Here is a 16019-nt window from a genome sequence, read left to right on the forward strand (position 1 = left end):
AAAAAGCCATAATTTTTCGAAAATGGGCTATACAGATAATAAGATATTTGGCTATGCTTCATTTAGAAGGGGGACATTAGAAGATTAAGCCTTTATTAAAATTAGGATGAAGTTATAGGTTTAACATATATCAAAATACTCGAAAAGATTAAGCAAGAAATGTGTCCATTCCAAAGAAAGAACCACTCAGACTTGGAGGAAAATGCTTCTTTTGCGGTGAAGGAAATACTTGGTGGTGGTGGAGTGCATCATTGTTTACATCTGTGTGGTATCCAAAGGGATTTTGTAGTTTCTCAAGAGACAAAGAGATTGGTAATCAAGACTTTGAATCCAGAATGAGTTGAACTCTGGAGAACCCGAGGTCTCCCCTTGCTTGTTATTTTCCACTTTTTTTCCTTTAATTATTATGACCTTTTTGAAATTAATTGATGAGGTTTTTTTCCTAATTAAATTACAACTTAACTTAATTATGACTTTATTCTCTACATCTGCTATATTCTTCTTCAATCTGAGCCTAATACTCCATCGTACAATCCTGACTCCATCAGAGCCTTACACACATTATTATGACAGGAGGACTGTTGTTGAGTTTCTAGAAATTTTATTATAAAACTTCTTTCTTCTTTAATCTTTTTAGACAGAGACATTGAGCAGAAACAACAAATGAAATAGAACGACCTTTTTCCATTAATAACACTGACAAAAAATAGACTTTTAGACTTAAAAAAAAAAACTTGATTATAAATCCATGGCCCAAAGGTACGGAGAGGAAGAGCTCTGGTGTATATTTGTCTGACATAATGAAGGGAAACAAAAGTAAATTGTTCCAGCTTAATACTTTAAATCTGTCATTTCCTGTGGTGGAAGTACCCCTGAAAACATAGATGATTTATCATAGATGATAAATGTACTTATAGATTAAAGACTCCAATTTAAATTGTTTTAAAATCATAATCTAACCCCACAATTGATTGATATGTACTTGTTCAAACAATGACATTTTCTTTTCCTTTAAACTGCAAACAAATAATCTTCATTGCAACATACAGTACATTTATTGTCCTTATTTTTCACTAAGCCTACATAAAATTAGTTGTGTGCATCTCTGTGCTTAAACGCCAAACATTTTAATACTTCAAGCACCCCACATTCATTCTGCCTCGATTCAATGTGGTCTAATCGGTTATTAAGACATCTCTTGGTTTAAGTTCATGTTGTCAGTTAAAAATAACTTTGCTTAATAAGAAGTGCAATATCTCAAAGTTCAGCTCTGTCCGAGCCAAGTGTATCAAAATGTGACACATCACTGTATGTCCTGCTTCCACATGTGTGTCGTTTTGTATCTTAACACAGGTTCTCCAGTCATGCAGGCCTCAGGGACACTGGGCCCACTCAAAGGTCTGTGGTGGTCCCTTGTCAGCTTCTTAGTAGTAATGCACTCTCCCAATCGTCCCTGTCCCCGTCCCCAGGATATCAGGTTGGCCGTTCCTCCAGATCTCCCGTATGATACGTTCCCTCTCCTCCAGCCGCTGCGCCCGTTCCAGCTCTTCGGCTGAAGTAAAGACGTTCACGCTCAGCGTTCCGTCCGACTGGCTGTTATGATTACCCACAGGGATTTCTGTGCTGGGCAAAGGGACCGGCGATTCAACGTTGTCCCCTTCCTCGTCCTCTTCATCCTCACTCTCCTCCTCCTCCTCTTCCTCCTCGCTGATGTCTTTTAACTGTTTTTTCTCCGGCGTGGAGGAGGAGGCGACTTTGGTGCGTGGCTTGCAGGAGATGCGAATGACCAGGAGGCAGAGCGTCAGCACCAGGCCGAAACACACTCCGAGCACAAAGTAAAGGCCGAAGCTCTCTGGGTTTGCTAAAGAAGGGACATAAACGAACAACATCAGATAGAGTTTAATGATACACATAAAAGTCAGATTTTGTTGGGCTGTAGCTTACCTTTAATGTGTGCATAAGCTGCAATGCTGTTGCTCAGCAGGTCCATTTCTTTTTTCTTCACATCCATGGTGATCTTCACTTTGTTTCCTTCACACCTGTAAAACAACACACATTTCACACCTATTAAATCTGGCTTTAAGGCAACTAGACTCTCTATTAAGGTTCTTCCAGGTGCCTGAAGTCAGACAACCCTCCTCCAGTGTTACATTCTGCGCGGCGCTAAGACGTCAATCCCACTCACTGCAGCGCTTCATATGCAGCAGGGTGGGTGGGATGAGGCCTCCAAGTGTCACACAAAAGCTCCTCTGTGTCCTCCTTAAGTACTGGCTTCATCTGGGATCATCATAATGCATTTGGCACATGGCGCTCTGCCTCTGCCATTCTCCCTGCATCATGACAGCACCTCCATAAACGAGGTCAAGAGTCAATTTTCCAAGTACCCACGAAGGACTCTTTCCAGCCCAGATCAGTTTGCGAAGCTCGGAGGAAAGCGGCCAGTGCAATGTTGCTGACTTATTTGCAGTCTTTGGACTCGGTGTCCCTGACATTTAAGCTGTCACCCCTCCTGGCATCCTGTCAGTCTGAGGAGCCCTATTGTGTTTTTTTTTTTTTATCTGTTCCTGTGTGCAGCGATGACTTTTAACACTCCAGATGAAGTCTTTATTTTTTTATTTATTCTATATAAGTTAAACCTGTGGAGCCGTGCAGCAGAAACAAGACTTCATGTTCATTCCCCCTCAAGTCTGTTTTCTGTTTTCAGCAATTATCTGGATCCTGTAACCTTCACGTTACCTCCTCACTTGGTAGCCTTTGTCTCCAGGAAAAACTAGTCTGTGTAGCATCTGAAACTAAAGATTTATTGGATTTGCCTGTATTGAATACCAGGGTCATGTTGTGCTGTTGGGTCTCTCTGTATTTCCTCTGTTAACCTTCCCCTCCTTCACCACCCTCAACCCTTTCCTGCTGACTCTGGCTTTTCTCCTCCACTTTGCCATTTTGTCAACAATCCCACCTCCACAGCTTGATGACAGCAAGGTGTTGCACCACGAGGCACAGAAGTCAGTTGATAGCAGAGAGACCAGTTCAAAATAAAGGTGGCTTTTATCTTTCCTGTACATGTTCCTCTTTGTGTTGTGGTTGAAAAACACAGCGTTCGTGTGAAATGAAGACAAACTCTGCAGTCGTCCAACTCCAACCTGTGTGTACTGATCTTTAAGTCGAACCACATGTCACCGTGCCTTCACATGGATCATATGGAGGTCCTCAAATTGCACAAACCACATGTTTGTGTTTGCATTTATCTCCAAATTACACCCACTGATAACCCCGGTGCCTGAGCTCCATCGTGATGTGAATACCTCATTAAGTTATGTAGCTTTTGTGCTTATTGTTGACGCAGCCTTCAGTATAATTCAAGTATAAAAACCACACATGTAAACCATATGTCCTGTGGTCCCAGTAAGAAACTTTCAAACATTGCAAACGCTATCCTATAAAAGCAGAGGTAAACACAAAGTGAGGCGCAGATAGAAAATAAAAACTTACCACAAAATGCAACTTTGGCACACACAGTCAGTCCGAGCTCATGGTGTAATGAAGTTGGAAAATGCAAAATCAAGCTCCTCTCTCTGTTGCTCCCTCGCTGTTGGATCAGGGCCCGTGATCTTTGATCCTCAGGCTAAACAGTTCATTTGGCAACCCTGAGAAGAGCGGCACACACACACACACAGAGAGAGGGAGAGAGAGAGAGTCACCACACAAATACAGACGTCAAGCTTCATTAGAACCAAACTCACTGAGGTGTCTGCAATGCAAACAGCGACAGGCCTGTTGCAGGATACACGGTCCAGCAAGAGACCAGAGGCAGAGGTTCAACTGTAAAATGCACAGAGGCTGAGGAGACAGGAATGTTTGAGCTGGCAAAACAAACTAGCATCTTTATAATCAACCTTGAATTAAAAATATTTAGCAGAATCATTGGTGTTTGCTTTTGGACTTGGATACTCGCTCAAATTAGCAATCCCCAAATCTGTCAGTGACAGTGCAACATACTTTGGTGTTATCCAGGAGGTTATAATTTATTTCACCAACTGATGTCTTTATTATAATTTCATGAGAAGATTCCAAATGATGCCATCAGCGCAAAATGGTAGCATTTGTATCCAGGATATTTTGCCGTCTTTTCTGGAGAGCAAAGGGAAGAGGAGGTGCGTCATTCATCTTTATTTAGTTTATGCTGGAAACTAAAAAGAGTTAATAATATCTCTTAATAGTTTGAAGGCCTCACATGCAGTGAGACAGCTGTGGGCCTGATGTTATATGAGCCAATGCTTTATCCCATCTTAGACTGTACAAGGTGCTATTAAAGAACTTTTCGTTATGCAGAACTACTTTCATTACAGTTGTTTTATGTTAAAAAAAAGTTTTAATTAATAAAAAAATTTCTGCGTTGAGTTTTCCTGCCACATTTCTAGCAAATCAAATCACAACAATCTACCAGACCTCCTGAATCTCTTTTCTATAAAGGGCAATAAAAGCCCTATAACTTGCTGGGGGTTGGGGCTTTACATGCTAGGTGGGCACATCCAGGTCTGTTAAAAAATGCTATGCTGTGAAGTTTTCTTGTTGCCATGTTTAGGGAAAAAAGCTCCTCGGCCAGCTGCAGTTGTTTTTGCAGAGCCTCTGTGCTTTTTCAGGGCAGATTTTGATCTCGCTGACTCTTGGCAGATCCTGTGTACACTGCGCAGCGCCTGACCGAGACAGCGCTCGGGGGGCCAAGTGACAGAGCGTTCACTATGGCAACACACTTTCCAGCCAACCCCTCTGTCCCCACGGGAGCGAGACGATGGGGCTTTTGTTTCTGCTCAACACCGTAGGGATGGACCTATGCGGTGTCTTCCTGTTGAGCTTCCTTCCTTTTCTTTTCAATTATGAACAAGTTCATCTCCTCCCTCCCACAGAGTTGAACCCCCCCCCAATGGAATCTATTCATCATTATCCAAGCAGAGCTGAAGAACACAGGCTTTCAATGAGCTATTTTGTTTTTGTCTCAAGGGTAATAAAGTGAGCGGCTCAGATGACTACAATCGCTCTTCGGCCAAGGTCAAAGCTAACGATTGGACACCTACAGTACGTTAACCACTTCATCTCACACGGGAATACAGCAAACCTGAGCTTCATCAGGACTCTGGCATCTGTTACTGGTGCTTAATGTCCACTGGAGAGCTGTTTAAAGCCCATCTAAACTCTAATTAGCCTGCCCTGTTGTTTTGTTGTGTTTTTGTTTCACCCCAAGAAGGAAATTAAGAAAATTATTAACAGACACAGGCTCTGCTCACCAGCTCCGTACAATCCATGACTCAACTTTCAGTCATTCTCTCCAAGTTACCCAATTTGCTTTTCGATTGCGGATGTCGGTGTTCAGCCTTGAAAAGGAGACTTTCATCATAACATAGGAATCATACAACGGTGAATTGGTGAACAGTGAAGTCCAACTTAAGTGTCATCATAAACTGTCTGGTAAATATTATGACTCAAAACAACGGCAGTCCTCATGTAATGTCTCTTGACAGAATCAAATATCCACACTAACCAAACACGACTGTCTAATTTAGAAATGATGCAGTCACAAAAGAGCAAACCAAACTACCAACAACGCAGTCTGTCAAAATTCAAAGAAATAAACAAACTAAAATTTGCATATATTTCAAAATGGCATACTGATTGAGAGCTGATTGGCCGGAGCCTTCACATCAGCTGCTCGGCAATAGAATTGTCAGTATCTCATGAATCAGGACACAAAATGATACAAGCCTTCCTCTATACTTTTCTTTGTTTAGTCATATTTTTAGAGTCAAATGCACAAAGCAGAAGATACAAGAATCTGCTCAAAGCAGCTGCAGCACGTGTCTCTGTGCCACATCTGAGCTCCTGTGATGTTAATGTTTAGTCCTTTTTTGTCCCTGCTAGTTTATCATTAGCTCTGCCCTGGCCTCAAACCATGAGGTCCAACACTCAGAGATCAGCATCTTGAATCCTTTACATGCTGCTGACTGATAAATAATCATAGAGCCCATCAGGACATGGTTTGAATTGTGTGGGAAACCAAAGTTATATCTATCTCACATTGTATCAAAATGAAATATGACCACAGCAACTAGAGTTTACCTCCGCTAAGGCCCAACAGTCCTCTTACATTCAATGAAGTTGCATCAGCATACTCATAGATATCAGTCCATGGATTATTTTCTGAGAAATCAAGGAAAATGTTGAAATCTCACAATGTAAAAGAAAGTGAACACCAACACACACATCCAAAATTTGATATATCCTCTGGGAAATCCATAAAAAAATCTCATTCTTCCTCCAAGTTCTGTAAAAATCCGTTCTGCAGTTTTTGCGTAATCCTTCTGACAAACAAACAAACCAACAGACCGTGGCAAAAACATTAGGTCCTTGGCAGCAGTAACGATAAAGGTTGCAACCAGCTCAGCAAATTTCCCAAAGTCTCAGCGATGAGCTATTTTTGTAAGAAAGTGTGTTCTTACTCAGAAGCCAGCATAAACACAGTGATGCTGTGCTGTTGTGGCCTGAGAGGAGGTCAGACACTATTTCTAACTTAGCACTGTTTGCTTTGGTTTGGGTGCAGGAGCTGAGTGGAAGAAAACCTCCAAGCTGTCAAGCAGTGTGGTATTTCTGGTAGCCAGCCACTTGGAGATGACCACAATGGCTCTTCCTTCCCACAAGGGTTTGTCCCTTTTCCGCAGGGACAACATCCAGGTCGAAGCCTTCCTCCAGCATCTCTGCCATTGTCTTGAGATAAGTGCAAGACAGAATAACTGAGCTGTCTGCTGCACACACACGTCCCCTGGGTGATTTATCAGGCGCCTCCTTACAAGGGCAGACCTCTACATTAAAAGTATGTCACAAAGCAGAAGCGATTTTCTCCCAGATTCTTGTTTCATAAACCATTCAACCACAATACTCCTCTTGGAATCAAAGTCATAACCCTTCAGCTGAATTTACTCGGGGGCGTCATACGAGGAAGATGAAAAGGTCAGATCACGCAGGGGGAGCGAGTCAGTGTTATTTCCTCATTGTCTGTGACACACGCCGAACCACAGGGGGGAAAGAAATATTTCTAATACCTTGACTTTCTCTGTGGCTGCAACAATTCCTGGCACAGTGGATGGGTCTGTCTGTGGTTCGCCTGGGACAGAGCTCCACAGAATGAAAATAGCTCGGACATAATCACATTTCATTGTTTTTAAACTGGAGTCCACACACAGGCTCGCTGTAGTAACGGATATTATGAGCAGCCAAAATAAGTGATAGCCTCTTACATAGTCCCCTTGAATTAGATTCATTAAAAAAGTTGCTGTTTTGCTACTGAAAACTAAAATCAGGACTTGATGCACAGCTTCAAACAAACCAATCTGGGTAATTTATTCAATTTATGCATTTATTTTCAGCTTGTGGAGCACATTCTGAAATGCTGCGTGGTTCACTTAAATAAATGTACAGAATCAGAGCTCAGTCTTGGCTCGGTTATTCACTTACTCCAGAAGAAATCCCCCCAGTCGTCTATGGAAGGTTAACAGCTGCCTACAAACTGCCAAGAAATCTCGAAACTGTATCACAAAAATATCTGCTGGATTTCTCCACAAGCAGTTTATCACACACCTGTAATCAAGCACGAGAGCGGTCTCCAAGTCCTGAAACATAATGGATCTGCAAGCTTTCCCCACTTTCTGCTTGGTAAACAGAAACACTGTCCAATCTGAGATCTCTGAGTCTGTGAAAGCACTCATGAAGCTCCACGGGGTGAAGGTAATTTCTCGTGGAAGCCACAGGGACATTTCTGTGCTGGGGGAAAGTAAGAGTGCATTTCGTCCAAGTTCCTCTTGACATGAAGCTCTTGGATTCAAGCTGTGCTGACAGTCAGTGCTGCTTCCCTCTCGTCACGGCCTGCCTGTGTCTCCGAATGAGAAGAAGCTTGTTGCATTTGGAGTCAGGACAGGGATGTGATCGCTATGAGGAAAGAGAAATTGAGCACCAGGTGTGGTTGACCTCAAAACAGACTGATCAGAGAGGATTTTTGAATACTGTAATAGGTTCTGTTTTCTTCTGCGTTCAATCACCAGTCAATTTCCATTACAGTTTCTGGGGGGATGGGGCAGGACCCAAGGAAGACCCCATTAAATTTTGGTGCAAATCTAGATTAGGGGGTGGATCCAGGATTCTTTTTTTTCCACTTTATATAGTAGTGAGAACAAATCATGGATTTTGATGAGTTGAAATCAGTCATTTTAAAGGTGAGACTTATGAGTGTGTGCTATTTGGTGCAGATGCAAATAATTGGGCTTTGGCAGAGATATGCGCTCTACTGAGTGCACTAGTTTGGAGAGATCGTAAAAGCATTTAAAAGAGATAAACAGGCTACAGAAAGTAAAACACACAATAGTTAGCACAAAGAGTAGCCACATTTCCCAATGTGTAATGAATACCAGCAAAGAGTGTTACATTCTTTAGAGCAGCAAAGTCTCTGGTTTGGTTCTGGCTGGTGATCTTTGTTGCATGTTGTACAAATCTCTCTTCCCGTCTCCAATTTCTGCCTTTGTTTACTGTGCCCCATCTAAGTGGATGCAAAAAGCGGAGAAAAATGACAACGCAGAGTAGAGGCGAGGGTAAAGTCAGTGTGAGAAAACTCTGGTCTGATTTATCTCAGCTGTTATGTGGAGCTTGATCCCAAGTTTGGACGCACTCCTCACATCTTTCAAGTACAAGGTTACAGTTGGCTTCTTGGCTTGGAAACAGCAGCTGTAATGGAAATAAAGATGTTCAAACTGTCTTCAGCACTTCAGACTACATCAGCTGATGAAGACTGTGAGATGCAGCCAGATGCTCCAGGACAAACAAGTAAGAAGTCCTTGATGGCTGATTATTTCTTGAGGGCTGTTTCCAAGCTCAAGAACAAAGTGTAAACCTAAGTTGTTGAGCCAAAGTGAATAAGAATTCCTTCTATTGGGTTTGACTCACTGCAAGTTTACATTTCTTCAATGAAATGACAAACTATGGTCAAAGTAAGTGACAAGCACTTCAGAGAAAACACACTGCTGACTTTTATATTTTGACCCTGACACAAATTGAACACCCCCTGCAGGTGAAAACTGTTAGCTGCAGAGACAAACAGCTTCAGTGAATTAAAAATGTCAGAATTGACCCAGCTTAATAATCTGTATGCTTCATGTGTGGAGGCATATAGCTGCAAGCTGCAATAAATACCTCCAAACTGCTGACTCTCTGTGTTCAGCTCCCTCAGCGCCGCTAACTCTCCTTCAAGCAAAATGTACTGACACATGACATAGCATGTGCACACTGATGCTAAAATACAATAACATTGAATTCAATTGAATAGATCGGCCACACAGATCTGCCCTGTTGTCACAGATAGTAGATCCAGCTACAGTATTTGAGTCAATACCCAATATCAGTATCAGATCGGTGCACAGCCAACAAGGCGCCAGCTCGCTTCAGAGTAACTGCAGCTCCCCGAAAATCCCAGAGTATCCTTGTGTCATCAGAAGTGAACCACAGTGCACTGCTTGTCCTGTGAAGAACATATTTTCTGGGCTATGGCAGGTAATGGGAGGGTAATGGAGATATGGGAGTGAGCTAGGGGGTTAGGGCAAGTGGTTAATAGCAGCCAGATGTGTTCCTGATGCGAGTCAGAGCCTGAATGCTTTACTATGTAAATGAGTGGATATCCCACGTACTATCTTCTTACTGACATTATCTCAGGAGCAATCAAACAAATTAAGCGAAGCCTGTGGAAGCAGGGAGCCTCATGCAACCAATCTCTATGTGTTTGCTGAAAGGGTTTATTTGTGCATGTGTGCACAGCATGTGACGCCATGATGACAGTCACTACTTGTCTGTGTATGTTTCTGTATGTTGGAGTTGATTCCTGTGAACATTCCTCTAAAGTTCGCTCAACACAAACTCTGAGCTCCAAAAATAGAGCGATGATCTCACCCTCCCTTTTCATCGATCTTGGCTCACATCCAGCAGCACGCCGGCACCACACACTGTAACAATTACACGGTGCCTACAGATTTCTCTGTGACACAAAACTCGTGCATGCCCTTCTCATGATTGGGTTCGTCGAATTTGCTTTTGGTCATGATGCAGCTATGTGAGATTTTGGGGCGGGGGGGTTGGAAATAGACAGTAACTGTGTTTGTGCAGTGAAAGTAAAGGTTGGTTGCACCGTGTAGGCTGAGTCAAACCCCAGTGGACTAGCAAGTTAAACAGCTTTGACCCACAAGTTATAAAAGAGAAGCACTGTTGGAGGTGCAGCGATGAACGTTTTCACATTTCATAGTATAATTTTCCCAGTGGTTGTTAACACTGTGTATTTATGAACATTTGAAAAGGGCGTTGATCAAAACCAGCGGCTATATGATGGTGCAAAGAGCAAAGATGAGTTTTAAAACAGTTTCCCCCAGTGGTGTCAGTGAGACACACATCGACTGTGTGTAAAAAAAAAAAGCTTAGTACAGAAAAAGTTGAAAGTTTCGACTAATAGCTAAATAATCACCTTGAATTGAAAAACGGAGGATTTTGCAGCACCTACTACTCACTGAGTAAAAGGAAATCAGTAGCAGCAATAATTCTGTTTGAATGGACCACTGTTTTGATGGGTGTACAGCTGGTGTTCAAATAGGTCAGCTGAAGATCAGCTGACACTTATGACTTTATGTCATTGCTTTAACATGCGCCATGAAATCCTTTATGCATTTCAAGCCTTAATAAAGTCCTTCGTCTCAGTGTGTTTCTGATGGATATAAATCATGTTAGCTAGCTTACTCATCTCTGGTTTGACTGCTGGACAGTCCCCAGTGGAAGCACAGAGAAGAGTTCAAATCACAGGTTTTTTAAGATGAGGATACACAAGAGCTTCACTAACTGCTGGAGTGTGTAAGAGTGCGACTGGTACACTACAATTGTGCAGTGCTGGGGGACGTATTCAAACATTTTACTTCAGTAAAAGTACAAATAGATACACCAAAAGTAAAAGTACCATATTAACTCTTATACTTACTTATAAAGTATTAAAATAAAAGTAAAAGTGCTGTTTGACTGTAGAAAAACCATGTGAACAATCCAATTCATTGCTAAATTTAGTGGAGTAGAAAGTACAGATATTTGCTCACATATCTAGAGGAGCGAAATTGCATGAACATATATCTATTTAAGTACAATGATGAAGTAAATGTACTGGCCAGGTTAAACTAAAGTAAAGCTATGTTTAGGTTAAGCCCTGAAGCGTCTGAGAACAGGGGGTGAAAATGAAGCTGCATCATGACATCATGACATCATGACTCGTTTTAGTTTATGTATGTTGAAGCTTTTCCATATGTTTGACATTTGCTGTTGCACGAGCTTTTTGCACAGAGCTACAAAACAGAACCTGCCCACCTGGGAACAAACTATCTGCAAGTTATACTGGGACATAAGAGACCCATTATCTACTGTAAGTGTGTGTACATTATGAGCTTACATTGTTGTTATTGATGCAATCTGCAAAAGTCCAAAATGTGGAACAGAAAATTAAAGGAGCTGCTCCACGCAGGTGACTACAGCAGAACATCCACTGGGACTGTTTGGTGATAACAATGCAGGTTTGGCAGGAACAAAGAAAACACTGTTATGAGAGAACATTGTCTGTGAGAGTTTTATCCAACATGGCATCATCACATGTCCCCGTTTCTGTCTTTAGGAGGGTATCGATTACCTTTTACCCCTTTTCTTGTAAGCAGCTGAGTTTTCTGTAATGCTGTCTATGTGGGGTCATCCTGACTTTGTGTGGGCTGAAACTTTGTGTATCTCCCCCTGAAAAAAGATTGGTGCCCTGGGAGTTTAGACAGGCATTTCAAATCAGAGTCTGACCCCTGACCTGTGGATACATATAGAATAAGTTAACAACCATCCTCTGGACAGATAAGACAGGCCGGCTGATAAGTGAGTCAGTGGGGTTTCGGAGAAGAAAAAAAAAGTCTGCTGGCATGGAGAGGTCATGCAGAAGTCAACTCTTCCCAGCCATGAAGCCTCGAAGGGGGGTTACTTAGCGGCAGTAAGCATTCACACCATGGAGGGTTATCTGATCGACTGGAGGAGGCACAGCTAAAGTGCCGCCTGCTAATTCAGATAGGATAAATTAGAATGAGACCCCTGAGAGCAACCGAGCCCAGACCAGCCACCTCCCTCACCTCGCTTTCTCCCTGATAAGAGGTGCAATCCACAAGAGAGAGGGAGCTAAGAGAGCCGCAGCATATGGTTAACTGTTGTTGCATGAATGTTTCTGTGTTTAAAAAAAGAAATGGAGCCATATGTGGCATGTGCACAACCTCCTCTCTCTCTCTCTCACCTCTCTGATTGTATGACGTCCGCTCTTTCTGACCTCACAAAAAAAACAAGTAGTACAAAAAGCGACAGGATGTTTGCTTTGATTGTAGAAAGGTGACAACTAATTCATCACCACAAGGTTAGCGAATAATGTGCAGCTGCACAGGAAAGCTTTACCCAGCCTACTCCTGTGCTGCCTCAGCTCCAAGTGCAGCATCAGCTCCTCTTGCTGGAAACACACACATTTACTCTGTGGTGCATTGACACTGATCTGGGCTGATTCCAACTAATGCATACAAATGGAAATGCAAATTTAGATTTGCAAATTTCACCAACAAATAAAAAAATTGAGTCGGCATAGTGTGAAAAACAGTTTTATGAAGGTGTTGTTGCAACAACTTACTGGAGCTGCTGTGATGGAAACCAGTTATATCAAACTTTATAGTACATGGAAGTTTTCCCAAACACGCCCCTTGAGACCAGCCTGCCAAACTTTCAATTCACCTAAGATGCAACACAATGAAACTTTAGACTGTCTCTGCTATAGAAAAGTCCAGATGTAGTAAAAGCAGATGTTGTAGAAAAGCTGATCGCTGATGTTTCTATATTTTACTGTCCATACATTAAAATCAACTGTCAAACTCACCGGTCAGTGATGACAAAAACAAAACAAAACACGTTCTTCTACAACTGTTCAGTCCGAACGGAAAAAACCTCAGGCAATTGCAAATCTCAGTCTTCTTTTCCCTCCAAATTTAAAAACACAGCATCTCGAGCAGTCCTGACTGTTTCTGTTGATTCTCTGTTGCTGCTGTGGTCAAGTCCTGAAGAGAGAGAGTGTGTGTGTGTGTGTGTTTGTGTGTGTGAGTGTGCAGCGTCTGGGGAAGAGGTGGTAACTTCCTCTCAAAGTTGGAGACGGAGTGAGTAACAGAGTTTTTCCCTCCCGGCTCCAATCCACATGAAGCAGGAAAAGCTGTCATACTATCCCCCTTTTTCAGATGAAGGGGAAAAAAAAGAGGAACAGCCTAAAAAGGGCAAGAGAGGAGGGAGGAAAGTAGTGGCTGAGTGTGTGTGTGTGTGTGTGTGTGTGTGTGTGTGTGTGTGTGTGTGTGTGTGTGGGAGGGGGAGCTTCCCCTCTGTTGTTAAGGAAACTGGCAGAAAGCAACTCCAGAGAAATTAGCTCAAGTTTTTCCATGCACAGTCCAGTGTCACAAGAAAACAACAACAAAGAGGCAACTTTGTGCGTCTGTAACGGATGAGAAGCTGTGTGTGATCTCACCAGCACAAATTCATCTGTGACGCTGGAGCTGCTTTGCATGAAACACACTAAAATGCGCTTATTCACTTTCTTGATGCTTTTTTTTTTTTGTTACATGAGGAAATCAATATGACACTCACACCCTTAAAGCTTTGGTGAGGCAACTTTTCCTTTTTCTGGTCCAAGTTGCAGAAACAGTCTGTCTGAGGAAGTGTTGAAGTCTTTAAACACAAGCTTAAATCCTGTCTTCAGCCTGATGTTTGATAATGTGACTTTTTATGGTTATTCATGCTGATAAAATCTATTTCACTGTATTTCATGATTTGATTTTGATTTGTTTGGTCTTATTTTCAGCCCACCTGTCAGCTGTGAAGCACTGACCTGCTCTAACCTGTGAAACTTGTGCCGGCAAGCTTTTTGATTAGCTACAGCTCAAACACTGGAAACTGAGGGAAACAGCTTATGACAGGCTGTTCAGGTGCTGACTATTTTTGGGATGTATTGACTTTCTGGAATCTCCAACTAGTTAAGAAATTCTCAGGAAAAACACATTTTAGGGTTATGTAAACATTTATCCTCCTGGTAAAATATCTCTACATATTCAATATGTGCAATGGAATCATGCAATAATAACCATTTTGTGCTGAGCCTTCTCCAGAATGTCTGAAATTGCTATAAGACCAAGGAGGTAATGTTTTCATCGGTGGATCCAGATCAGGGGGCAGATCCAGGAATTTTTCACATATTTCCCAGGGAATAATTAATCAGACATATTTATGGGTATACTCCACTGAGGGTCATTCTAGTAAATAATGTCTCACTGGTGTTTCTATATTGACTGACTCTCACGCTGAAGGAGTAATTGGTACTAGCTGTGAGCCACGTGCAAAAAAATCCTTTTCCAAAATCATCTTTACATGCGATAGCATTAGCACGACCGAGGCAACACACGCTCTGATCTTATATTTTGTCATATTCTGCAGCTGGTTTTACTGGCAACAACATTTCCTCAACTGTAAGAGCAGCGCACCATCCTGCGAGCTACAAGTGGTCATGGACACCGAACTTCGTCTTTACCAAATTTATATTAAAGCCAGACGCTCCGAAAGGCATAATGACATTTTTCATTAACGTTGCCACAACTCTTCGTGGGGATTATAAAGGGAAGAAAAGCTGAGGGCGGTGAAATCAAGAGTTCATTTTATTGTTCCAGAGGGTCAACATTAGAGCAGAGCTGTTATTGTGCTACACCCTGCTGGGGCCTGAAAGAACATCTTGCTCTTATTCCCACATACTTCACTCATTAACCCGCTCGCCAACCTGAGCAGCAGCCACAAAATCTTGTCATATAGACTCACTTCAGTTGAAATTCCGCTGAATTTTGCACCCACAGGGATTAAAGGCTCATCAATCCAAATCAAACATCCTCCCACTGCTTTTTCCTCAAATTCTGGCTTCACCCTCTCATGGATACAGTCATGGATGCAAACAAAACAAAAAAAGCAAAGCAGAAGGCATCTCACCAACAGCAACTGTCAACTCCATCGAGGAGGAGGAGGTGTAGGGGTTGGAACAGGGGGTTTTGGGAAAAGCTGAGTCCCCCTTTGTCAGTGCCAGGATTTAAATGTTTCTCTGAGCTGCATCACATTCCTGCCTGGATCTCCTCATGGCTGGCAGATGTCCACCTGCCCCCGGGGCTGATTTACACTCCAGCTCAGGGTTGGTCTGAGGAGGGTGGATAAGTTAGGGGCAGAAGAAGAAAAAAGACAAGAAGAAAGAAAATGTAAGTGAGCGAAGAAGAGGTGAAATAAGGCTTAGAGAGAAACGAGAGCAGTTTAATTACAGGGCACTTATAGCTGTGGAGGAGGTTAGCTTTTCCTGGATGATGTCGGACAAACCTGAGCATGCCAGCGTGCTGCTCAATGTAAATACACAGGTTATTATGATAAGCTGTGGAGGGGCGGAACCAGGGGAGGGAGATGTGGCTGATAACCAGGGAGCGTCTGTCTGCAGGTGGGAGAGGATGAAATGAGTGCGTGTGTGGGGGACAGAAGGGGGTGGAGGAGATTTAAACATGATAGCACCCATGACAAAGCGCACCACTGCCAGGGTGAAGCCGAGCGATATGCTGCCAACGGGTCTCATGTGAACAAAAGCTAAACCACCGTCTTTAACCTAGATTAATATTTGCAGAGCGTTTCATGAGGGAGTCGCCTCACCCACTCATTTTCCAAAGGTTGCCTCACAGAGCCTTTGTTGGCGACGTGCACCTTCGGGAGGCCGTGTGAATGAAACCCTCTGATGATAGGCTTGATTTAGCTGCATGAACACAAAGCAAAGCTTTAAATAAAGAGCAGAGACACTTGTGTTGTTTCCACTGCAGAAAACCCCCAACACTCTCAAAGGGCAA

The 16019-nt window shown here is 42.6% G+C and overlaps 1 protein-coding gene across 2 annotated transcripts; it reads right to left on the reverse strand.

Moving 5' to 3' along the window:
- Window positions 1-581: 581 nt before the first annotated feature.
- eva1ba (eva-1 homolog Ba (C. elegans)) lies at window positions 582-15336 on the reverse strand. Of its 2 annotated transcripts, none has more exons than XM_069537078.1 (4): window positions 15133-15336; window positions 3490-3644; window positions 1945-2039; window positions 582-1861 (listed from the first exon to the last, which is right to left on the reverse strand). In XM_069537078.1, exons 3-4 carry the CDS (start codon window positions 2009-2011, stop codon window positions 1425-1427), a joined length of 504 nt encoding a protein of 167 aa, XP_069393179.1. In that variant the 5' UTR covers window positions 2012-2039; window positions 3490-3644; window positions 15133-15336; the 3' UTR covers window positions 582-1424. The 2 variants fall into 2 exon arrangements, with proteins under 2 accessions (XP_069393179.1, XP_019948142.1); XM_020092583.2 differs by lacking the exon at window positions 15133-15336 and adding an exon at window positions 12998-13273.
- Window positions 15337-16019: the final 683 nt, after the last annotated feature.

Source organism: Paralichthys olivaceus, chromosome 13 (assembly GCF_024713975.1).
Source record: "Paralichthys olivaceus isolate ysfri-2021 chromosome 13, ASM2471397v2, whole genome shotgun sequence".
In the NCBI taxonomy this organism is placed as follows: domain Eukaryota; kingdom Metazoa; phylum Chordata; class Actinopteri; order Pleuronectiformes; family Paralichthyidae; genus Paralichthys; species Paralichthys olivaceus.